The 27547-nt window shown below is 43.0% G+C and overlaps 1 protein-coding gene across 5 annotated transcripts in view; it reads right to left on the bottom strand.

Moving 5' to 3' along the window:
• Positions 1-27547, bottom strand: part of LOC146042192 (uncharacterized) — a 145575-nt gene that overhangs the window by 7187 nt on the left and 110841 nt on the right. For 4 of the 5 annotated variants that reach the window (XM_083162119.1, XM_083162116.1, XM_083162117.1 and 1 more), the window contains 2 exons: positions 18595-18744; positions 3182-3325 (listed from right to left, as the gene is read on the bottom strand). In XM_083162119.1, the coding sequence (XP_083018245.1) occupies positions 3182-3325; positions 18595-18715 (265 nt within the window). In that variant the 5' untranslated portion in view covers positions 18716-18744. The remainder of the gene's footprint in view (positions 1-3181; positions 3326-18594; positions 18745-27547) is intronic. The other variant, XR_014463781.1, reaches the window with a different exon arrangement.

Here is a 27547-nt window from a genome sequence, read left to right as displayed (position 1 = left end):
CTGTACAATGGTGCTGTGCAATTTTTCCGCTTCTTTGCGATGCAATGTGTAATGTGTACTGTACGATGCGATGCGATTTTAACTTTTTTTTGCATCTCATTGTACTACAAAAGTGATGTGATGCGAGGTGATGTAGCACTAAAATTACCGCCCTCACATACTTTTAGTGCTATACAATATTGTACCCGCGGGGACACGCTTCACATCCCCGCAGGTACATGGTGCGATTATAACCACATGCGATGCGTGTTGAAATTTAAAAGTTCAAAACGCATGCAATAATCGCAAAGTGTATGGGCATCTTAAGACTTCCTAACAGTAATTACCATTGTCTAAGCTACTGTTCAATAAATAACAGCTTTATTTTATTCCTGTTTCCTCCATCATTGGTCACTTCTTCAGGCACTGGACTCTGGTCCTTCACCTGAGGTTTCACATGGTTTTCACAAGGCAGTGTTTTTCAACCAGTGTGCCGCGGCCAGTTCTCAGGTGTGCCGCGGGACAACGTGTCACGGCGCACGGCGACTCACCAGGGACAACAAGGGGGAGGCAGGCGTATCGTCCTCCTCGGCGATGTGTGTGTGACCTTTGGAGCTGACGCTGGGACGTGCCTGTGCGCGTTAGGTCATCTTATGCGTTGCAGGCACCTGGTGCGTCCCGGCGCACGCGCGGAAGGCAGCCACAGACAGGAGTCACAAGACCGGAGCCATTTATCAAGTGTGCACTGTATGTTTTCTGAATACCTGTGCTGAACGTAGGGGCATTTGTGTGTGGCATTATTAAGGTGAGCTTGAGTGTGGAATAATAAAGGAGGGGCAGGAATGTGTAATAACCAGGGGGGGGGGGGGGGCAGGTATGCATAATTACAATGGGGAAATGTGTATATAATTACGGCATAATTATACACACATGTCCCCATCTTAATTACACATACCTGCCCCTGCAGCGTAATTATTACGCTGTGGGGGCAGGTATGTGTAATTACAATGGGGACATGTGTGTATAATTACGCTGTGGGGGCAGGTGTGTGGACTTACAATGGGGACATGTGTGTATAATTACGCTGTGGGGCAGGTGTGTGGAATGGCAATGAGGGATAAATGTGTGTATAATTACGCTGTGGGGGCAGGTGTGTGGAATGGCAATGAGGGATAAATGTGTGTATAATTACGCTGTGGGGGCAGGTGTGTGGAATGGCAATGAGGGATAAATGTGTGTATAATTACGCTGTGGGGGCAGGTGTGTGGAAGGGCAATGAGGGATAAATGTGTGTATAATTACGCTGTGGGGGCAGGTGTGTGGAATGGCAATGAGGGATAAATGTGTGTATAATTATGCTGTGGGGGCAGGTGTGTGGAATGGCAATGAGGGATAAATGTGTGTATAATTACGCTGTGGGGGCAGGTGTGTGGAATGGCAATGAGGGATAAATGTTTGTATAATTACGCTGTGGGGGCAGGTGTGTGGAATGGCAATGAGGGATAAATGTTTGTATAATTACGCTGTGGGGGCAGGTGTGTGGAATGGCAATGAGGGATAAATGTGTGTATAATTACGCTGTGGGGGCAGGTGTGTGGAATGGCAATGAGGGATAAATGTGTGTATAATTACGCTGTGGGGGCAGGTGTGTGGAATGGCAATGAGAAATAAATGTGTGTATAATTACTCTGTGGGGGCAGGTGTGTGGAATGGCAATGAGGGATAAATGTGTGTATAATTACGCTGTGGGGGCAGGTGTGTGGAATGGCAATGAGGGATAAATGTGTGTATAATTACGCTATGGGGGCAGGTGTGTGGAATGGCAATGAGGGATAAATGTGTGTATAATTACGCTGTGGGGGCAGGTGTGTGGAATGGCAATGAGGGATAAATGTGTGTATAATTACGCTGTGGGGGCAGGTGTGTGGAATGGCAATGAGGGATAAATGTGTGTATAATTACACTGTGGGGGCAGGTGTGTGCAATTACAATGGGGAAATCTCTCATATTTGATTAAAAACTGTTGGTGTGCCTTGCCAATTTTAAAGTCTTGGCCGGTGTGCCGCGACCTGAAAAAGGTTGAAAATCACTGTCCTAAGGGAACCACCACATTCCAGCTGACAAAGCAAACACAAACCTCAGGCGTGACAGCTCCTTCTTAGTGATGGGTGCTGAGTGCCACAGGCTAATGTCACCCTGCAGCACCTGGCAACGGGTAGCAGCCCACACCCCACCCCTGACACCAGTGCCAGATTAAGCCTTCGGGGGGCCCGGGGCACTTTAGACAGGGGGGCCCCCTTGCACTTGTCATTACTGGCCGCAAACTGCATGGGGGAATATTACACTGTCAAAACACAGAGTAAAGTAACCATTTCTTTAAGTGCAGCACCCGGGCAGTTGTCATATGCATCTTGGAGTGCCGGTAACCACACGTCTATTTTAATAAATATATATATATATATATACACAGTATATATATATATATATATATATATATATATATATATATATATATACACACACACACACACTTTCATACCACATGAAAAGCCTGTATTTGTCCCTCTGCACCTTACTCTGTAGGATACCTCACAGTCCAAGTGCTGCCTCTGATTAGAAACCCTCCCATGACTAGGCTGCTGTTGCTGTTCTCCATGGGCCTGAGAAGCATGTAATGAGCTCCACCAATCAGAGCTCAGCACAAACGTCTCAGCCTCTGCCCTCTGGTGCAAAGTGTCATGGGACTTAGTCAACTCCCAGTAATGCATTGCACACTTGTGCAGTCAGTGTGCCTTAGATCCCGGTGCTCAGCACCATTAATCATTGTCACATTGGCAGATAGGTGAAGCTGCAGCACTACCCCCACTCCCATGCACAAAACCTTTTGCTAAAAAAAATATATATATATTTTTTTGAAAAATACATGCCAACCACAGGGGGGCCCTAGCTAGAGCGGGGCCCAGGGGTACTGACCCCTTGTGGCTCCATTATAATCCGGCCCTGCCTGACACTATAAATTACCATAATGTGGTCAAAGATACTTACTGAGGTCCCTGACATAAATAATAAATGATGCTCACAAGAACTTGAATCTGGAATATAATAAACTTTAATCTATTGGACTTGATTATACCGTGGTTGAGTCTTCATTTATGTGATGCTGTGTTTGGTGCAGAACAGGAAGCAAAAATATTATAATTACCGTCAGAGAGATCAACACGTGCGAGAATACACATATTGTCATTTCCAGTACATTGCATGGTGTCTGTAGTGTAACAATAGTCAGACAAAGACGTAGTACACGTTCTACAAATCAGTCCATTCAGCTGATAACTAACACCGGGTACTGTAAAATATAAAAGGTAAAAACATGCATTATGTACTGTATGTATTATTGTTACTTGCATTTAATGTCATGTGCAGAAATGTAAAGTTAATTAACTTGATTAAGGTCAGAGAGGCAGCAAAGGAATCAGGGGTGTTGCATGCTTCTATAGATTGTAAGCTTGCAGCAGGGCCCTCTTACCTCCAAGTCCGTTGTTACCCAGTTTGTTTTATCACTGTCTACTATTGTAAATGGCAACGGAATCTGCTGCGCTATATAAGAACCTGTAAATAAATAATGCTTCCCCAACATGACCAAATCTAGGAGGGCAATATGCTCTATTCATGGACTTTTCTCTTAATTTATGACTGCACTCACCTGGGTTAAACTAATCCATTCATAGGAAATGTGTTTAAACACAGGGGATAACAATCATGAATTAAGAGTTAAGTCCAGTAACAGAGCATGTTTTCCCTCCTGGAATGGGTCATGTTGGGAGGTATGGTTTTGCCATTTAGCCAAATGGAAGTCATGCATTTAGTGGTTAAAAAAAAAAAGTTGTGTTGAAGGCATCTGAGTAAAGAGAGCAGCTGTCCGGAGACTCTTTTTAATGTCAAGATACTGTATGAGTGTCATTCACCTGTCACACTGGTAGTGGGAGCAGGAGTCAAGGGTATATATGGTCTGTCTTGATGTACGATATAAGAAATATATACAGGATAAATACCGTGTGATCAGGGCCGGTGCTAGGGTGTCCGGCGCCCTCCTGCAAACCATACATTTTGCGCCCTTTCACAGTGCCATTGCAACAAGCTGCAGCCCGATTGTGGGAGTGTATGCAACATGTAATCCTATGGAGGATCTCTGGTGCATGTACATGTATGCATACACCATCTCAGTGCTGTGTCCGCAAAATGTTGCAGGCACTAAAGGGGCCCATATAAGCTGCGAGAATCTAATGCGTTATGGGCTAGATCGCATTGCACGGCATGCATGCAATCTGTGTGCGATGCAATCCAAAATCATTGCAGCGTGTATGGCCACCTTTAGGCACATAACCCAGCCCATTATTTAATAAGTGTCTAAATTTATATAAAAACATCTACAATTATTTAAAAAATTGTTATAAACATGTATAATAAAAGACTGTTCTTTTGCTGTTTAACTCTTGTGCAGTCCCTCCTCTTCTATCTGCCTAGGCAGGACACTGAGGACACCATTACACCCCTCGTGACTGAGGGGGAAAGGAGGGGAGAGAAGGAGGAGATGGAAGAAGAGGGGAGGAGATACAGGGGGTGGAGTTTTGAGGACTGGCAGTGGCACTGGCACAGCACACTGAGAAGCAGGAAGGAAGGGGAGGCGGCACTGCTGTCTGTTCGTCATTTGATTGACAGCTGACAGGCGCAGGGAGCAATGGGTAGGGGCGGATCTGGACATGACGGGGGAAATTTACTAAAGGAAATTTGTAAAAAAATAGGTGTATTTGTATCCAGAAATACACTTATTTTTGACATCCCAAAAATACGGCAATTCATAGTCGTATTGATGTGCTATCAATACGAATACGAATTGCCATATTTTCGGGATAGTAAATGTCAAAAATAAGTGTATTTCTGGATACAAATACACCTATTTTTTACAAATTTCCTTTAGTAAATTTCCCCCGACATGTCAACCAGGCATTCACAGACAGAGCTACATGCCTCAGCGCAAGTGTCTGTGAGGAAGAGGGGCCAGGTCGCAGGAGGAGGACAGTGTGTGCGCGGTGCAGGCAGCTGCTCAGCCTCTCCATACTGCCGCCTGCTTGTCAGACAGGCGCTGTGGGCGGCATGCAGGAGGCAGTGGCAGTGAGGGCTGAGGCAGGTTTAGCAGAGCAGGGAGGGAGAAAGCGCCTTTTCAGCATGGCGCCTCCCTGCTTTGCAGGAGCTGCTGAGTGGGTAGCGCCGGCCCTGCGTGTGATGGACGCCTGCACTTATCCTCTGTCTACGACCTTTGGGTTTAAGGATGGCGGTTCGTGGTCTCAGGGGACCTGGCCAATAGGGGATTCCCTGTTACCATCAGTAACTGCCTGTTACTGACTCCTCCCACTATGCAGTGGGCGGGGATATCGCTGTCACCACCAGACTCCTCCTACGTGGAGTCTGGAACCACGGTTACTTCCACAGGCCCAAATGCTGGCACCTGAGTACTACCTGCTAGGGTGTATGAGTCGACACGCTGCAGACTGTCTCCCGACTGGTGTTGGTTGTTTCCCCACTGGTCACGGACCAGAACTCTGCTTCGTTGGCATATTTTGCAAGATGAGGCAAAATATGTTTTATTTGATCAAAGATAAGATAAGATAAGGACTTCTGTCCTAGACTCTCTTGGAGGCACAGCATAAAGATGTCACAGCATTCAGATACAGGCAGAAGTACAACTTTACAGGCAACCATTGTGCCTTTTTATCCAAAATCCACACAGCATACCAATCAGCATTGTGTAATAGGTGTACATAGGGATTTTATCTTAAACAGTATATCTTTCATCCTCGCCCACAATTATTTTATTTTTCACTGTGATTTTTATTTACAGATGATGGGGACAGCCATGGGGACCAGATTCACCCCCAGCTTTGCGAACCTATACATGGGGGAGGTGGAGGAGACCCATGTGTGGGGGAGTGGCTGGGGGTCGAGTCTGGTCTTCTATGGCCGTTATATGGATGACCTTATTATCATTTGGGAAGGGGACCACTCATCAGCATCACTTTTTGTTCAATCTCTTAACTCCAACCCATATAATTTGTCATTTACAAACTCCTATAGTCCCACCACGGTTAACTTCCTGGACGTCACCCTTGAGATCAGAGAAAATAAGATTATTACTTCGAACTCTGTAAAATCATATATTCATATATTCATTTCAAAAGTGCACACCACACCCCGTGGAAAACAAACATTCCTAAAGGCCAACTTATGCGCCTTTGTCGTAATTGTACTAATACGGATTAATGCAAGCAAAAATAATGATGGATTCCTTCCGTGAAAGAGAGTATCCAGAAATATTATTACAGGAAGCCCTGTCCACAGTTCTGCAAATGGATTGCAAATCTCTTCTACATAAAAAAGTCCCTAAAAAAAACAGATAAAATACATAATTAAATATAAAAATAGAGATGTTGCTTTTATAAGCAAATTTATTAGTCATGCAAACGACATTAAAACATAAGGAATAATGGGTGAAACTTGACACAATATTTATTCCATAAAATTGAAGTTTATTCCATATAAAAAGATATAGACAGGATATAAAATACACAAAATGAATTTAAAACAACGAATCCCTCCTTACCCACCTGAAGAGGTGGAGTCAGGGATGGTAAGAACAGAGTGTTTCCAAAAGATATGGGCTCACCCTGTAGGCTCCACAGGTTTCTGGGCTGGGAAAAGCTTCCTCCTTGGTAGTCTGCAATCCTGGGCAAACGCGTTTCGAGTCGTAGAGACTCTTTATCAAGGATTTTACTTTGACATTAAAAACATAGTAACTCATAATTATAGGGTCTTGTTTCAAGACAAAACCCTATCAGAGATCATTCCAAAGAAACCCACAATTATATTTAAAAAGAACCGAACCTTGAAAACTATACTAGCTCCCAGTCATTTACAAAAGAATAATCCTAACAAAGATGGGCAAAAAGCCGATAACCATCTATCATGGCTTCCTGCTAGACCTAACATTTTTTTTAAATGTGGTAAAAACAGATGTACTACATGTAAACATATACCAAAAAATAATATGCCTATATTAATAACTCCATCTGATCCTCCGCATCAATTCAAATATTTTATTAACTGCGACTTTAGGGAGACTTCGGAGACTTTAGGGAAAATGACCATGGGCTGTACAAGAGTCAAATACATGTAAAATTACAATAAAACATATGTAGGTTGATATAATTCGTTTTTTTCCTTTCTCCAGATAGCTCAGATGGTATACTTTTTGGTATACATATTTTATTCTATATAATGTACACTTCTGGATGTGGAAGTTATTAAAGCATTTTTTGGTTCATCTACTGAGTGGCCTGAAAAATACCTTGATGAGAATATTACAGCATTCATACCAGTGAGTTGGGGTATGCATCCCCTTGGCTAATCCTATTCGCTTTATTAAAAGATACCTTTATGTGAGAATACTACATTCCTTAATTGTGAGTTGGGGTACGCACTAGAGATTAAAAGATACCTTGATGTATGTGACCAGTCACATTTCTATGTGAGTCTGGGTATGCAAGCCATCCTTACAGATCACATCTGTCTGTCCTCCCTGTTTGGTGGAAGAAATTGCTACACAGTCTCAACCTACCTGCACGGGTGTAGAACTGATTTCATAGTGTGGATAATATATATGATTCCCTTGTTTTCATTTTTTGCATGGACTAAACACCTATGAACATTAACTACAAGGACGGTCTATTCCATACACCTGCCCAAATAGGATTATCCAACGAACAAAAAAAGGGAAGTACTATTATCTATGTTAGAAGCGCTGGTGGGTTTCCACTTATAACTTTTTGTGGTGTATCTGTGTTTGGAGTAGTGGTGACTCCTCAATAAGTGTTTGAAACCCACGAGCAGCTGTGCCCAAGGGTGATTCATTTACCATTTTTCTGTATTGCTGTATGCTGATTTGTTCTGATATCTATAAGGATCTATTTCTGTTATTATACAAGCATCCTCATAAATAGGGCGTTCTCCATTGTCCCACAGAGGACAGTCTGGCGAGTGGTGTCTTCCCCAGACGTCACAGAGGACGCCAGTCTGGGTTGCCTAGCAGCGCTGAGGGACATGATCCGACGCTCATACATGTCAGCGCGCCGGAGTCACGCACTCTGGTTGCTGTGGGCACCCGGCTGGCGCCTCCTACGTTGCATGACGGCGCCCGATGCACGTGACCACTGTGTCATCGGGCAGCCGTCGCCTAGCAACGCGGCAGACATGGTGCAGGACGCCTGTGGGGGTCCCGGCGATCGTGCCGCCGCTACCGGCAATCGGCGGTGGCACATGGGATCCTGCTGTGTCCTGGGCCGCATGGAGACCACCCCCCAAAAAATCCCCTTAAGCAGGATATGTTTAAGACATAATCTGTTTTCCTTTCCTCTATGTATATTCTGAGCCTCAACTTCTGGGTCATGTGACCCTTATTAAATATGCCTTATATTATGTCCTCTCCATTCTAAGGATATTATTAGAAGTACTAACTTACTATACTGCCTCCTAGTCTGTTAGAATATTATAGAATGATATTACAAGACGGTTCGCTGTGTTTTTAACTTTATATTGTTGTTTGACATGTGCACAACTCAGGTGCACCTATTTGAGCAATCAAGTCACTGTTGCTATATATATATATATATCAGACCCAGACTCTTATTCCATACTTGCTCCTGAAGAAGCCGGACGCTAATATCCGGAGAAATGCGTTGAGCTGACCCAATTGTCCTGGATCACCCATCCTTATTGTGACCTGTCCTCTCTCCCACCGACGTTTAAAACTCCTAATTTACTGGACATTTGCATATTTGGGATGTCAAAGAGTTCAATCCAATTTCCTTATAATATATTCCAAATGGACAGGAAAGCATGGATTCCTTGACACATCACGTACACAAGTCCCCCTACTAATACCTTTACACAGAAACTACAGACACAAAGCCTGCTATCTGCTGTGCAGTGTCATTCTCCAGACATTCTGTTAGCAAAAGGACAATTTAGCATTTAATTTCCTCATCACAGAGACTGCTGGGCCCTTCCTTCAGAAAAGTATTTTTTTTAGTTTAGAATGCACTCCTCAATACTCAATACAATATACAAAATATACAGTATGGTGCAGTCCCAGCTCAGTGATGAACATACATTTCATAAATACATATATTTTGTGCCCAGCAGCAGGCTTCAACTCACAGCAGTGCTGTCCCAGCTCAGTGCTGCTCATACAGTTTAAAACATCTTAAATATGTCAAGTGCCCTTGTCTAAAATGGCGCTGCAGTAAGGAGGGTTAACCCCTTCAGTACTGTGGCTGCCATTAACCCCGTGTGCTGGGCTCTGTGGCCACATACCTATTATTTGGCACCTGATGGCCCGTATCCTCCTAGATGCCGGTGATAGCTAGAATTGCTAGGGTGTTAGATGTTGAAGGGACTGTGGTAGGGCTTAGAAGGATTTAGGAGGGCAGTGGGTGGGTTTAGCCACTCAACTAAACTGTAGTTGCTAGGCGCCATACCATAAGCACATCTCTTGTGTTCAAAATACAGCATGGAGAAAGCGCAGCACGCAAAGAAAAAAATAGTGTTAACGTTTCAGTTTAACTAATGAACTTTCCTCAGGATGCAGGTATGGTGGCCATTTCTCAAAGTTTGTTAATAAGAGTAGTGATGTCCTTCAAGTAGGTTGGTTAAACTTGAATAAGAGGCTGCAGGTGAAAATCCAAAATCTGTGATTTTGTAATACAAAAACGTATTAATTAAACTGAAACGTCAACACTATTTTTTTGGCATCCTGTGCCTTACTTTATTTGGACCTTCTTCATGAGATATAGCTATATATTTGTTCATATACTCTGTGAAGCGCCTCCACTGTAGACGCTTTTAGAAATGTTTGCAAAAAATTGCTAAACTATGTGACCATCTGCAAGGCATGAATTGTGTGCACCCCTGATCAGGCCCATACTGTAATGCTGGGTTAGAACTAGGGATGTGCGAGTTCGGATTGGGGAATCCGGACACTCCCTATCCGAAGTCGCGCTCCAAGCCTGTTCATGGATCTCCGGACCTCACAAGATCCCACCATAAGATCTTGCGAGATCCATACCCAATAAAAGGGTGGGCAGACGGGTGCCATCTTCAATGTCTAGGATAGTGAAGAGGCAGCGTCCTCTCTGCCCGCCCACCTGCCTGACAACCCAGCCAGTGATGTTTAAAGTCCAGACCAGTGATAGTGCTTATAGTCCAGTGATAGTGCTTATAGTCCAGTCCAGTTATGCTGCCGTTAAAATCCAGTGATACTGCTACATAAGTCCAGCTCAGTGCTACTGCCTTTAAAGATTATGGAGAACCAAAATTTGGAGGATAAATTAGTGGAAAAACAAGAACCACTTCCTCCTACTACTGAATCAGAATTAGAATTAGAATCAGCTTTATTGGCCAGGTATACTAATGGATACTAGGAATTTGATTTGGATTGCTGTGCAAAAGCTGGTAGGTAATAGTTCAACAGTGACAGTACAGATATGCATACCACATACAGGTATACACTAATCCTACTGGGGATTATAGAGGCAGGAAACATATATTTGGTGGGCAGCACAGCACCTAGGCAGCCATTTGTGGCGTCACTAGTTGCTGCAACAGCCAAGCAGGTAACAATACAAGTAGACATTACAGTTATAACACAGGGAGCATATATCTGCTGAGCAGCCCAGCACCTAGGCAGCCATCAGCGGTGCCACTGGTTACATAGAAACATAGAATTTGACGGCAGATAAGAACCACTTGGCCCATCTAGTCTGCCCCTTTTTTAAACATGTTACCTCAAACCATATTTGATCCTTATTTTTTTGTAAAGATATCAATATGCCTATCCCAAGCATGTTTAAATTGCTCTACTGTATTTGCCTCCACCATCTCTGATGGGAGGCCATTCCACTTATCTACTACCCTTTCTGTGAAGTAATTCTTCCTCAAATTTCCCCTGAATCTTCCTCCCTCTAGTGTGAGTGCATGTCCTCGTGTTCTGCTGCTCCTCTTCCTGTAAAGAATGTCTCCCATCTGTACCTTGTTAAAACCCTTGATATATTTGAAAGTTTCTATCATGTCCCCCCTTTCCCTTCTCTGCTATAAACTATACATATTAAGATCTTTTAGTCTTTCCTGGTACGTTTTGTGATGTAGGCCATGCACCATTTTAGTTGCCCTTCTTTGTACAGTCTCTAATGCATTTATATCCTTCTGGAAATATGGCCTCCAGAACTGAACACAGTACTCTAGATGAGATTGTATTAATGACCTATACAGTGGCATTATTACTTCTTTATTTCTGCTGCTCATACCTTTCTCTATGCAACCAAGCATCTGATTTGCCTTCTTCATTGCTTTTATTGCCGCAACAGCCAGGCAGGCAACAATAAAAGCATAGACTACAGTTAGCACAAAGGGAACATATACCCGCTGAGCAGCCCAGTGCCTGGCAGCCTTCAGCGGCACCACTGATCGCCGCAACAGCCAGGCAGGCAGCAATACAAGCAGATATGAGAATGGGGAGACATGGGGCTACATATGGCTGAGTGCACAGTTCCTAGGCAGCCATTTGTGGCACCATCTTGATCATGCTACTCACAGCAGCAGAAGGATTCAACAGGCCGTCTTCCTTACAGCACACAACAGGATGGATCCTCAGGCTGTACGGGGGTCAGTGTGTCCGTGCCCTGGTTGAATCTGCAGCTGGGGGTGTGGAGAGCCAGCGTGCAGGAAGAGGGGGGTAGTCAGAGAGAGTCAGTGAGTTTGTGACGTCGGGAGCCAGGGAATTGAATCTGGGCCCTCCCTGGGCTGTAGTCCACCATTACTGGCCGGATGCAGAGCCATACACCCTCTCACATGGGCTTCCTCGGCAGGGCACTGGGTGTTCGCGGCCGGGGGGTCCTGCTGTCTGTATGTGGGGGGATGGAGTGACACACCATGCTGCGGGGGGCCTCGGCCTGCACTGGGGGCCATCCTTCTCCGTCTCACCCATCCTCTGGCTGCGGGCCTCTGGGTCGATGGGGTGGGGGCTGCATCCTGCCGCAGCCGCGTCCAAACTGGGGGCCGCAGCTGCATCCTCACCTCCCCTCCTGCCGCTCTCTCTGCATCCCTTCTCCTGTTTTCTGGGGGGCTGAGGATGGGGGCTTCGGGGGATGGAATCCGGGAGCACCGCAGGCATGCAACCATCCCCGGTCTCCACCGGAAGTAATAGATGCTGCCTCTAGTCATGATGACATAGAACATGCAATGCCATCAATGTCGTCGGCCAAAGCAAATGTCCAATGTCATTTAAAGTGCTAAAGTTTAGTAACACAAATAAAAAAATAAATGTAAATAATGTGAGGAGAAACGTAAGCTTGCAAATATGCCATTTATTACACGGAGTGACAAGGACCGGTTAAGGCCCTGGCTTATGTACATTATGAATAGGGGTTCAGCTTCCCGCAATGATCTAAGTCCTCCTCCTCCCCCCTCTAGAAAATTTAAGAGAGTTAAGCTGTCATCAAAATCAGAGCAAACAACTCTGCCTCCTTAAAACATGGTATCACAAATGGGTTGGGATCATTTAGTCTACAGCATCTATTAGGTCAACACCATCAGAGCGACATGGGAAAATGTTGACATGGGTCTAGGTCGACATGGTTCTAAATTCATACATATAAAAAACTATGGTACTTGTGTAGTTTCACGGCGCCAGTATGGCGCCGTGCGTCTGAGTCCCCTTGCGGGGCTCGCTTCACTCGCCCAAGCTGCGGGCTTGGTGGCTCGCTACGCTCGCCACGCTATTTAAAATCAACTCCATGCCAACATGGATAGTGGGGGTATGAACTATCCATGTTGGCATGGAGTTAACTTACTTTTTTTGACTTATTTCGTGGCGAGCGTAGAACCCGGAAGTAGCACGGCGCCATGCTGGTGCCGTGAAACTACACAAGTACCAAAACTATTAATTAATAGAACACAGTTAAAAGTAAAAAAGATCAATAAAAAATTCACAGTAATTCCAGATCTCACGTGGATGAATTAACCCCTGGTCGGGGGGGGGGGAGTGATGAAACCTGTCCACAGCACAACAGTCCCAATGAATGGAGTCCAGTATACAGCATGCTTGTATCCTGAGAGCTGTCTGAGGGAGGGGCTGATGTTGGAGCCTGCCTACCACCTCACGGATATTTGTATCCAATGGGACAGGAAATATTGGCCAAAGACTTCCAGTAGTTAGGGGCCCAGTGTTCATAAGATTGAGCAGGTGAACTCTCCAACAGTCTCCATGGTTTCTGGAAGAAACTGGAACAATCCACCAACGCATTTCACTGGACTAGCGCCAGCTTTATCACCTAGGGACATCCAGTGGCATCACTATTTATTGGGGGGCCCCCCCACCGGCAATTTCGGGTGCCCCCCTAAAATAAAGCCTGCCCACCTCCAACCCAGCACTTACCGCTCTGCTCGTCGCCGCCGCCAAGACCACAGATCTACTAGTCTCTTGTCTGCGGTCCCGGCTCCTCTCCTATCAGGCTTGTTAATAAAAATGGACCTCACAAAATGGCCGCCCCCCCTAACAGCAGACACTTTTTAAGGATGCTAGAGGAGGAAGCGGCCAGTCTGCTGTTAGGGGGCGGCCATTTTGTGATGGTCATTTTTCATTAACAAGCCTGACAGGAGAGGAGCCGGGACCGCAGACAAGACTCTTCTGGGGCAATAACATATAGGTAATTTCCAACATGTGTCATGTTTGCCCACACAATAAATTTGGTGGTGCAGCATTATCTTAAAAGTGACAGGGGCACAAAATCACATAATGAAACTGTTTGAAAACACCACCTGGAACTTACTCAGACAAGTTGCTGCTGGCTTGTAAAATGTAATATTTTAACATATATTTGTTGCAAAGATATGTGAATTGAAGGCTGTGTCAACAACCACAGCTCTCTGCATCTAACTGGAACTAGTCCTGCTATCCCATAGCTGCCTACCCTCCTGCATTCTGCAGGAGACTCCCTGAAATAGCAGCAATCTCCCTCTCTCCCTCAGCCTAGCAATCTCCCTCATTTCACCTAGCCCACATTGCACTTTCCCATTTTTTGTGGGAAAAGAAATGAGAGATAGATACATTTACATTGAATCATTCGAACCATTTCCCAGCACTCTACCAAGTACAGTAGCTCTTACTAACTGCTCTGGGGCTCGACACAAAACAAGCCTTTTGCCAATCGCACAGTTAGGAAGATAGTTGTATATATAGAGAGACCCCTTTATTTTTGTTTTGAAAGTCAACAATCTTTATGCTGGGGTGTGGGGTGTGCTGCCACTAAAACAGAAAATAGATGCACTTTTTAGGGAAAGAGAAAGAATGTCATAGATGTGGCGCACTCGAGAAAAATAAGAAAATTAATAAAATATAACTTTTAATTTTTAATGTCTAAAATGGCGACATATAAAACACATACAGTAACATACATGGGTAAATGACAGGGTAAAGATAAAAAAGGAATTGATCCTTACTTAGTGAACCCCAATATCCTTGAATGTCAATGCTGATATAAACTGATTGGATTAGTGCATATTGTAATAGTGTACCATTCGTTATAATTAATTCTCTGGCCAGAGAATGACTTAATAAATGCACTTATCACAATTCTTGATAGGGTTATATCGAATATGTCCCTACTGTGCAGGTCCCCTTAGTATTAATCTCATATGGATTGGATTGGAGCGTCTTAACTTAAATCGCCCAGTGTGTATCCATTTTCAAACATTCACATACAATAAACTGGTTGGTTTTGTAATTTTTGTGTCTTTATTTAATGTTACAAACACCAGTTATATTGTAGCGATTGATGCTGCCACTGCAAGCCTGCAGGGAAGCCTCACATTGATAATTGAACTAGCATGCGTATGGCATATAACGTGCACTGGTCAAAAGGTTAGCTTCCAAGTTGGGCAACTGGCTACTGCCCATGGATACCAGTGGGAGGACAATAATGTCCTGGCGTATTTAACAGGCACTGGAGTCTGGGGGAGAGACACCGCAGTCAAATCGTCACACTCCGATTCTCTCTGCCAGTGTTTTTCCGCGCACTGTGTAATCGCTATGATCACAGACAGAGAGTGAGACACCGGACTCCGTACTAAGCCCAAGCGGCTGGCTGTTGTGCAGCGGGACTGAGGGAGATCGTTGTCAGGGTCTGGCCCCACGGCTCCTGTCCGGCAGTCACTCTTGTTCAGTCTGTTAGGTGTGCACCAAGTCACAATTCAAAATAACATTTCACATATCATTGGGGAAGGGATATGGGAATCCCCATATCCCTTTCCCAATGATATGTGAAGTGTTTTGCTGATCCTCCACCGGCTATATGCAGGATGGAGGAACAGCAAAAGGCCATTCAAGCCTACACAGCCATCGATGACTAAGGCAACAGAGGGGGGATGCACCTAACTCAAGCAAAGTGGAGACTGATTTCTGTGTTGTGCACGGTTATCCAGCCATTTGAACTTGCCACACGTGAAGTCAGTTCTTACACTGCTAGGTTGAGTCAGGTCATTCCCTGATCAGGCTGTTGCAGCAGCAGCTGGAGAAAGTGAAGGAGGAGATAAAGCATGGCGATTCTACAAAGAATGTAGGTCTTGTGGATGAAGCCCTTTATTTCGCTTTGCCAGGATATGAGGATGTCAGTCTATTAGTCAGTGTACAAGTCAGGGTACAAGTGTACAAGTCAGGGCACTACATTTTGTCCACTGTACTCAATCCTCAGTTTAAAGGCTAGGTTGTGTCTCTTTTTCCGGTAGACACACATATACAGAGGTGCAAAGACCTGCTGGTCAGGAGATTGTCCTCTGAAGTGGAACATAACACGGCAACAGCTTCTCCTTTATTTTCTCCCACACCTGTAGCTGTGAGGAAACAATTCAGATTTCCAACAATACTCGCTGGCGGTGATGCAGGGCAGGCAGGAGTGAGTTTGGAGATATGGTTCAGACTGAAGCCCTGCCAACAACTGCTGACATGTCTACTGATGCTGCAAACTATGCTGTCACCATTGAAAAAATGGTGGAGGATTACTTTGGTGACAGCATCTAAGTAGACATGTCAGACAGTCCGTATCTGTACTGGCAGGAAAAAAAGTCAGTTTGGAGGCCCCTATACAAACTGGCTTATTTTACCTGAGTTATCCCCCCTCCAGTGTGTACTCCGAAAGAGTTTTTAGTGCAGCCAGGAACCTGGTCAGCAATTGGGATATGAGGTTGCTTCCGCAAAATAAGGAGAAGATGATTTTCATTAAAATGAATTATCAATTATTCAACGAAGACCAGCAATGGCCTCCAGAGACTAAAGAGGGACCTGTAATGGTGGATTCCAGCAGGGACAAATTGATAATCTGTGAGGATGAGGATGTACGCACTAAAGTGGGTGAGGAATTGGAGGATAAGAATTAGGTTGACATCTTGCCTCTGTAGAGCCAGTTTGTGCAGGGAGAGATGATTTGCTTCTTTTTTTTGTGGGGGCCCAAACAAACCAATCATTTCAGCCACAGTCGTGTAGCAGACCCTGTCGCTGAAATGATTGGTTTGTTAAAGACAGTATGCATGTCCTATTTACGCAACATTAGGATGGCCTTTTTTTTTTTTCGTTTTTGCCCTAAAAACAATAATGAATGGAAATGATTGTTTTTGAGGTTAATAATAGCGTAGGAGCAAATAAAAAAAATGAATTCTGCAATATAAGCAATTTCTATGTTTTTTTTATATAAAATACAGATCCAAAACACGAAACTCGGAAGGGTGGTGTTTTGGAACTGATCCTGATCCAAAACACAGCCAGAGATACAGATGCAAAACACTAAGGGGGAAATTTACTAAGAATACGAATACGATATTTCGTATTCGTATTCTTAATACGAATCAATATGACTGCATACGGCTGTTTCAGCCGTATGCAAATTCGTGTTCCGGAGGATAATTTATAAAGCAGTCAGATACAACTGCTTTGTAAACCTCTGATGGCGTATTCATTCGTATTAGCGGCCATATATATGGCCGCTAATAGGAATTTGTACAGGCAGTCTGCACGAATCATTGCAGCCAATAGAATCATTTGGAGGAGAGGCGCTGAACATGAACCATCAGCGTCGCTCCTATTAGTTCGCAACAGGGTACCGGGACACTCGTGTTTTTTTGTTTTCTGAAGACCCGGACTACTTCAGGATAGAAGAGGACAGATCTTCGCCGGAGGAGACTTGTAAGTATAATTTGCTTCCACATATCCCCTATGGATTTCTTCGGACCCTGGACCCGGACGCCGACACGGACGCCGGCGTGGACCAGGACGCTGACACCAACCTGGTCCAGGACCAGGACACCGGACACCAGGGCTACCTACGGGCTCAAGATAGGTAAGTATCAGTATGTATGGGCTTTGTATGTATTAAAGTTTTCTTTTCCTGATGTGTCAGTGTGTTTTTATTTAACTATTGATTTTGCTGTGGAACTAAAAGTCACAGCAAGCCCTTTAGTGGGCTGCATGCTGGGACTTGTGGTTTTCCAAGTCCCTGTATGCGTTCCTGGCTTGCTGGGACTCATAGTTCCACAGCAAAACCGAATGGGGTTTTTCTATCTTTTTACACTTAATCAGCCCGGTGACCTCAGCCCAGGGTCACCGGAAACAACACCAGGCTTCAGCCTAGTCAGGTAAGTCCCGAAGGAGTGACTCATTTATTGACGGGGGTCCCCACTCCCCCAGGGCCCCTGGCCAGGCTGACTGGTTGGAAGGGATGAATGCTTTGGCCGGGGGGACTTGTATAAAAAGTCTCCCCCGGCTGTGGCATTGCCCTGCTGGCTGGTTGGGCCTGGGCCTGGTTCTTAAAATACGGGGGACCCCTACTCATTTTGTCCCTTGTATTTTGGGAACCAGCCCCGGCCCTGGAACCTGGGGCTGGTTTAAAAAAAATTAGGGAACCCCTATTTGCTGGGTTTCCTGATTTTTTAATACCAGCCCGGCTCTTTCAGCCTGGTGCTGGTAACGGCTGTGGGGGGGGGACCCCACGCCGTTTTTAAAAAACAAAAAAAATATTTTTTTTTACACTGAAGCCTGCACGGATCTGACTGATCCATGCAGGCTTCTGCCAAATACAACAGGAAAATGAAGTGTATTTTCCTGCCGTATTTACCCGGCCATTCGCGGCCGTTTTACGCCAATTAGCGACCGTATTTTCAATACGGTCGCTTAGTAAATCAGGAATCACCATTCTTTTGAATGGTGATTCCTGTCATATTCTCTCAATGGTGTATTTATTCATAATTGTTAATACAAATAGGAAAATGTCCCATCAATACGAATACGAAAATTCATATTTTTGGCATAGTAAATGCCAAAAATACGAATATGCCAAAAAAAATTGTATTTTCCTATGAAAATACAAATTATTTCTACGAATTCATCTTAGTAAATTTCCCCCTAAAAGTGGTCGGTGCACATGCCTGGTTAGAACAAGTATATGCAATCAGAATACTTACATGTAGGTGTGGATGGAGTACAGTTATCCGTGTAACAACAGGTAGTGGCCTGCAATAGATTGCTGTTGGGAGTGTCAATACTACCAGTCATGTCGCACTGATTGGGACTTGAACAAGACATCGTAAAAGTGTAACTGACGGTTGTCCCAGCTGTTAAAAAAGAATAAATGAAAAAAAAAATTATATATATCTCATATATATTTAGCCAGATCTGTCACTCATCCCCTGTGTGTATAACGCTGGGCGGAGTTACAAGAGTGATTGACAGCATTATACACACAAAGTCTAGCCAGATTCTGCCTTAGGATACCGCCACCCCGGCCAGCGTTATACACAAACCCGCCCCCCCCTAGGGAAACGACCAGCGTTATACACACCACCTCCCCCTTGGAATACACCACCCTCGCCCAGCCAGGGCTACAGCACACGCCCACCATTATACACCACAGCCAGCCAGGGCAGGTGTCACCACTAGCCACCCCCCCCCAGCCACAGCAGTGGGTCTGCCCGCACCCGCCGTCCTTCCCGCAGCAGCAGGTCTCCTCGCACACACACACACCCCCCGCCGAAGCAGCGGGTCTACCCGCACACCCCCCCCCCCCACTCCATCCGGAGCAGCGGGTCTGCCCGAACCCCGCCCTCCCGGAGCAGCAGGGACATTTCACTTTCACAGTTTTCTTCTGAGCTTCACATTGCCTTCAAGTGAATGCGGTGCGGTGACCCTTTAGCTCTTACTGCTGTGGAACTACAAGTACAGTAGTAGCTTTCTTGGTTATTGCAATTTCAGCATGTTGGTAACAAACAAATGAATGAGAAATGATTTTAGTATTTACTGTATATAAAGGATTTTTTGTTTACATGGGAATCTTATCTTTATTTTATTAGTATTATTAGTATTTTTTTCATTGATAATATCATTATTTTTTTATTATATTTATTATTTAACTTTTAACAAAGGGTAATTCAGACCTTCATTACATCATTTCCGATGTGTACCGCGGATACTTTTACACCAGCATCATATTTGCCGGGTACCTATAGAAGCCTATGGGCTTCTAACGCCGCCCGCTACCCAGTGTCCGCACCCCCCTCCCCCTGTCCTCCCTGCTGCTACTCCTCCCCCAGCAGCATGTTGCAGTCGGGGATGTCCTTCCGGCTGCAGGGGGGAGGAGGAGATGCCGGGGGCGCGGCAGAGCCCAGGAGGTGACAGGTATCGCGGGGGGCCTCCGTCACCGCACCGCAATGCCAGCTGCATATGTTAGTACATATGCACTGGCATCGGGGCGGGCGGCGATGTGTTTTAATACATCCCGCCCATAGACTTTAAACACATCCTTCACCAAATAACAAACATACGTCACACTTAAATATATTTCTACTTTTAATAAGGCGTAGCCCCTTACGACTGTGTGAAGAGCGCCCTGAGGGCGCGATGAATCACCTAATATATATATATATATATATATATATATATATATATATATATATATATATACTGGTGGTACGGGACGGACCGGCACTCGATTCCTTGGAAGATAAATTTGCTGCGGTGCCTTCCAATACTTGGAAATAGCAGGAGAGGAATAAATGGCGGCACTCGTAGACTTGATGGTGAAACAAAACTTCTTTATCAAATCATCATAAATTGTGCAAAAAGATGTCCGACGTTTTGGGGATGTACCCCGTTTTCAAGGTGCACCATCAAGTCTACGAGTGCCGCCATTTATTCCTCTCCTGCTATATATATATATATATATATATATATATATATATATCTGTTAGAAGAAAGAACAAGAGGGGCGCTCCATAGTGCATAAAAGATGATATTTATTTGACAGGTAGATACCAGGCAAGAGCAATAAAGTACCCGTACCAATTATTTTAACACTGTGGGCTGGGTACCACAAGATATTAGCACAGTTGATAGCCAGGCAAAACTCCTACCACCTCGCCGGGGCACCGCCGGAGACCACGAACCCCCGCTGGAATCAATAGAGATGAAGCAGCGTGTCGGGACGCCATACGGGAACAGCAGCTGGGGAGAGCCGGGCAGCAGGGCAGCAGTACGGAGCAGACGTCACAGGCCCCGCCCTAACGCGTTTGTAGTAAAACTTCATCAGAGGGCGTTGCCTGTGACTGACTGCTCCTAGAATATTAAGCAGTGACCATCCAATCAGTGCGTGATGTCTAAATAACATTGCCGGCAGTCCGGGTGTGTGTTTAAAAGATTTCATCGCAGCTGTGCAGTGTCAGTTTACGACTAAACAGCCATGCCGCCTCCACATGAAATATATACTTTATATTGCTCCAACAAGAAGCTAAAAATTGCTTTTAATAAGGCAAAGCATATTAAAATATATATATATATATATATATATATATATATATATATATATTTTAATAAAACCGCAAAGAATATTAAATTCATTGCGTACAAAACGCACGATATTTGAACAATTTAATAACTGCACTGTTGTGAGGATGGACACCTGGTACATACACAGTTACATTTAATAATACATACATAAAAATACATGCACGTACATAAAAAGAGGTTACATACTATTTTGCAGTTAAAATGCAGACACTAGGTCTTATTATAATACAAGTATGCAATAAATGGGAAGGGGGAATTGGGAATGTGGTTGACCGCACTAGTTTGGATATACTAACTTATTCCTGTGTATAGTTTTCCTGAAAAAAACTGACTACTGACATCCCAATTGTATACTGTGTGAGACAAAAATGTAAAATATAAGATAAATAAATGAATGAATGACCATCATATCTCCAAACATATATCATTCAATTCAGAGTACATGTGAGGTTTAAATCATTGGTCATGTAATCACCTGGGGTCTATTGATATTGACATTATAGGAATCACCAATCAGAAAAAGAAGGTCAGCCATATTTGGGACTAAGTCACTTCTGCTTTTCACCCCTCTTGCATGCGAGCAGAGGAGGGGGAATGGGAGAGTGACGGTCCCAGGGTTATGACTGAAAAGATGGATAGTACAAGTGGATTACAGTGCTGGCACCTAGTTTAACGGGCGGCCCTGATACTACATGTGCATTGCAGGGTCTATCCCGAAACGGGGTCAGCTCTCATATCCACTCTAGAAAAAAGAGAAGGAGTGTAGACAAGACAGATACCGCTTGATACCACTCACTACTAATAATTGTTGATGATTCCTATTGACACTGAGAAAGCAGCTGGAAAGTTATTTTTGTAGCCAGTCCTATATGAGAGCACTTCACTTCTGCTTTTAACCCTTCTTGTCATCAGACAGCGGAAGAGGAATGAGAGAGTGGGTGATTCCAGGATAATGACTGAAAGGATAGATTAGACAGTGAATTACAGTGTCAACAGTGGGTCTCCAGGAGGCCCTGATCAGGGGCGGATTTAGGGAGGAGGGCGCCCCTAGGCACAACAATAATGTTTACTAAGTAGGACAGTTTATAGGGGCAGTATCTGCATGTCCTATCCATTTACACTCTATTTAAGATGGAATATAGTACAGTACAGTGGATATTTTGCAGTTATTGGTACATTTTGGGCTGACAGTACTATCACAGGCATCCAAGTGCCGCCCCCAAACATGTGCCGCCCCTAGGCCGGTGCCTCACGTGCCTAATGGGAAATTCGGCTCTGGCCCTGATACTACACAGGCATTGCAAGGCACTACCCTGAAGTCCAGATGACTCTCATATTCACTGTGAAATAATAGATCTAACACAAAATGTTTACTATATTTTCACTGTATAAACATGATCATAGTATTTCTTATGTATCTAACACTTTAGTTATAAATTTCCTGTATAATAAAGCCACCTTTTCCCTTGGTGCTGTTTCTTATTTGCTAGATTCTAGCAATGCACATAGAGGAAAGAAAGAAGTAAAAAGAAACACTTGTATCACTGGATCCCCTATGTATCAGATCTTTTAAGACACAAGGAAAGTTTAATTTATATGTTTCAATTTATCAATTCAAAAACATAGTGGTTACAACTGTTGCTACATATATTACATTCAAAACTGCTTATGGTGGTGCCAGTGTATTTTCCCACCAGTGTTTAGCTCACTTAGATAGTATCATTAATTTTGAAGGGATATATATTCTGAGACATATGAGGTTGTTACTGTGTAACACATACACATATATTTCTATCACACTTATACAAAACTCGTTGGAGACAATCAATGTACACCTATTCCCAGGAAAGGCTTAGCGTTTTGCTTAATGACTATCACAGACTCTGGGAGAATGGTAACATTGGTGTAAGTAGGGCAAGCCTTAGTATATGCGTGTTGGGGGACAAACAGAGACTCCAATCTGCTCACCTATTGTGAGTCAGGGATTCGCCACCCTCCCACGGCTAACTACTGTACAGACACGCCGGAGACTATCCTCAGTCCTCCGCGTCAGTCTGACATGCCCGCTGTTACAAATATTATGAAATTACGGGTGGTGTAGTCTGTGAGTGTGTCAGTGATTCTTCCGAATCCACCGCACATCTATACAGGCGCACCCCCGTTACCTTCTCCCTGCCTCCCTACGGTACCAGCTCCAAAAAGGATATCGGTCCCAATACCTGAGATCATGTGTGTGCACCACGTGATCCCTCTCCACCTGACGTACGTTTCTGCTTTCTCAGAGGTGTGTGTGTGCATATTTTCCCTCTGTTACTGGTTGCACCTTTATTTGTGTCATGGACCAATGCCGAGGCTGCATTACAAAAAGTGCCTCTATTGCTTGTTAACCTATCATTTTCGGGTAATTCCTGTAAAATCACTTTACCCCATCTGGGGAACATAAAAGGAATACAAATATTCATTTATATGAAAACATTAAAGGATCCCTAAGGGATTATAGGCCGTATTTACTGCATGTTGTTTATTCCGTTAGGAATACTTATATATAGAAAAAGAAATGGATTAGATTTAGATATAATATAGATGGGTGTTCAGATTTTGTACATATTCACTTTTCTGATTACACTATGTTTTCAAGTTTATAGAAGACATCTTTGATATTTTTAAAAACACTGGATTCTGATACGCCCACTCTGATCTTTTGCTGATGTATCAAGCTTCCATTTTAATTGATATCTATTTAAATCATTGACATCTAAGAAACGGTCATTGTCTGAGTTCTGATTTCTGTTTATTGTTTTATTGAGAGTAAGGGTCATTTAAGAAGGGTGCATAGTAACAGTACCTTAAGGCTAAGCCCTTAAGGCTAAGGAAAGTATTCGAAACACCATTTGTGTCAGAATTTAGTACACTTAGTTGGCTCTTAGACACCATAGATTTAAGTGTACTAAATTTTGACACAAATGGTGTTTCGAATACTTTCCATAGCCTTAAGGGCTGTTTTCCGTACAGCCGATGCAAGATCTGTGCTTCGGTTGAAAAAGGTCCTTCTTTTAAATCAACTAATGGGGACATACACCAAGTCAAACAATTTATCAACTGCAACTCTACAAACGTTGTTTATTTGTTGGTTTGTCCATGTGGGCTCCAGTATGTCGGGAAGACTAAAAGATCTCTTAAGACCCACATACTGGAGCACACACGGAATATCAAACATGGATTTCTAGACACTTTAAGTGTGTCCACAATTGTGACCCTTCTGGCCTTAAATTTAGAGGCATTGAAATAGTAATGCCCAGCAAGCAAGGTGGCGACCGAGATCGCGCCTTACTTAGACGTGAAACATATTGGATCATAACCCTCAGTTCTCTCACCCCGGTGGGTTTGAACGAGGGTTATGAAATCACGCCATTTATTAACCGTTAATTATTGTTGTTCTTTAACATCTCTCCGTTATATTCTCCGTTTAGGTTGATTATCTCCTGTATAAGATATGTCTATGTAAAAGCTGTTTAAACGTTTCTGATGTTTCCTAAATTGTACCTTTTGGTCATTTTGGGGTTTCTGCTATTATTGTGGAATATGTATATGTACTATAATAAGATCCAGTGTCTGCATTTTTGATTGTAAAATTGTATACAATAGGATCTTGCGTCTGCATCATGATTGCAGAATTGTATACAACAACCTTTTATGTATTTGTATGTTTTTGCTATTTGACATGGAATACTTGTATTATAATAAGACCTAGTGTCTGCATTTTAACTGCAAAATAGAATGTAACCTCTTTTTATGTATGTGCATGTATTTTTATGTATGTATTATTAAATGTAACTGTATGTACCAGGTGTCCATCCTCACAACAGTGCAGTTATAAAATTGTTCAAATAACGTGCGTTTTGCACGCAATGAATTTAATATTCTTTGCAGATTTATTATATATATATAGATATATATATATATATATATATATATATATATATATATATATATATATATATATATATATGTATATAGGGACACAGTACCCCAACCACGCTTCTACAAATGTATGGCAGCAACTCTGAGGGGCCCTCTGTTAGACAGGACCCGGGATAGAGATAGAAAGAGATAGATTCTCAGAATGCGCCCTTCTCACAGTACTGGTAACAGGACAGTATTTTTGTCCAATATACAACAAAATTATAATAACAATTTATGACTATAAAATTTTGACAATAAAAATTCTTTATTAAAAGATGTCTTCTCAGTGGTGGTATAAGGCCAACGCGTTTCGTCAACAACTTGACTTCATCAGGGGCATTTGACAGCAGAACAATACATAGGAATTTCACACTGTAAATTGTAACAGATCTGTGTCATACAATTGTAAAAAAAATAGAAGATACAAATACATAATTTAAAAATGGAACAAAGAGGAGATGTAGAACATGATGAGGATGGAGGACATGATCAGAAGAGGAGGATGGTGATAAGGTCTCTACATTAGGAACACCCATGTTTATTACCAGCCCTTCATTAGGAAGAATAGGACAAAAATGTAAGAAACAAGCAAAAAAAAAAAAAAACCATGGAGAACCTGAACTTTTCACTGAGTATCCAATCACCACATTTAAAACCTATATGGTCATCATACCCGAAATAGGTTCCTTTAGTAAGGCTCATATACAGCAGACATTTCTCATATGGTGATGATAATTTCAACAATAGGATCTAAGACAAAAAAGAATACTCCATGCTATAATCTGTTTATATTCCCATATAGAAAACAAGGGAAGGAGGGGCTAATATAAATTACATACAGCTGAATATTATTATGAAAAATATCCTATGTGGAAATGGTGTCCACTGATCCTCCTATAATTGCCAATAATGTCTGAGGGAGATTTGGTGACCTCAGGGACAATGTAGAGGAATGGGCACCAATTGAAATTTTATCTATAAACATAAATGAGAAAATCTCCATTCAAGAATACAAGTTTACAATTATGTGACAGTGATTTAGCCCAAAAAGGTGGAACTTAATTACTTACAAAGTGGTGGCAAAACCGGATGTGAACTCCTGGATTCCAATCACTGAATGAAATCCTAGGATCCCTTGAGCTCTTAAATAGGGAACTACGCGTTGCGTCACTTCCTGTTAATCGTTTTTCTATAACAGTTCATTTTGGGCTTAATAGCCTCAATGAAAACAGTGGGTTCAACGATTGTGGTGGGTTTTATATACCTAGCCGTCGGGAGTGCCTTATTGGACAGTTCCGAGCCTTATGTCCTGTTCGTCCACTGATTACCACTTTGGAACGCATGGCTACCGCGTCATGCGTTCCAAATGGCAGCCATACTATTTCCTGTGTGCGCGTCATTCTTTTTCCCCGTGGGTACCGTCATAGACGGTTAAATCAACCCCCTATCGTCTATCTGTACGCCCCCTTGGCGGGGAGGGGCTTCAAGTCTCATCGATTGGTCCCAGCCGTTTACGTGGGACCTGTACTCAATAAAGTTTCTTTTCCCTAGTGACGGTTACCTTCCGGGTATATGGAACGCATGATGCGTTCCAAACTTCTCATATTCATTTAAGCCTTTTCTAATTATCCTGTAGTGAGCGGATTTGCATGCTTTTAAGTGTGATACTTCTTAACTTTCATTCAGGACTCTAAAATTGACCCGAATTGCAGTTTATTTATTTAATAATTTGCCTGGCTATTAACGGGGGTGATTTACAGTGCTATAATCAGATAGTCTCTAATAAAAGTAATATCTTTAAACTACTTTTACTGGAACATAACTAATTCACTTTATATATTATTCAACGTGTTTATTCATTACGGTGAAATCCCTAATGTGCTATAATTAACTTAAATGGTGAGTTTATATTTGTAATGGACTATATTCATGTAATTTACCATAATTAGCCGTGATAGTGATGACTTCTTTGTTAACGTATTAATAATCAATGTGTGGTATCTAACATTCTCTTTCATACATTATAAGTGGATGCCAGTACTGGTGCCATTTCTTAGTGATGAATAGTTTTATGGTTAATTCAATATACCACCCTTTTGTGGAACCTCACCGTCACATTTACAGATCATTCTTCCCAATTAACCTGATCTAGAACATATCGAATGTACATATATATATATATATATATATATATATATATATATATATATATATATATATATATATATATATATCTGCTAGGTGGTAAAACTTCTGCGCCTTCAGTGTTGACAAGTAAGATGTGCGTACCGAAAATTATATGCAGTATCGCGTGTAGTGATGTCTTTCACTCCCAGATATTCATCCTTATCTTTCACTTCCGCCAGGAGGCGTGGAGATGCTCATTCGAATATGAAATATCCAAAAGGATGATATCAGAGTTTAAAAAAGACAATATCTGTGCAGAAAGTGACTTTTTCTTTTTAAAAAAAGTGCTTGTGCTTAAAGGAGTGCTTGTAAGGGTGAAGAACGCCACCTTGTGGCTAAAGTTATCAGCACACGTGTGACCACCCTGTGATAAAGGTGGTTTTATTATGAATAAAAGATGGACTCACACTGGGGTTAGCTCTGTCC

Source organism: Crinia signifera, chromosome 19, assembly GCF_055691185.1.
Source record: "Crinia signifera chromosome 19, ASM5569118v1, whole genome shotgun sequence".
NCBI lineage: Eukaryota > Metazoa > Chordata > Amphibia > Anura > Myobatrachidae > Crinia > Crinia signifera.
Note: the sequence above shows the minus strand (reverse complement) of the source record. Positions and strands in the feature narration are given on the sequence as shown.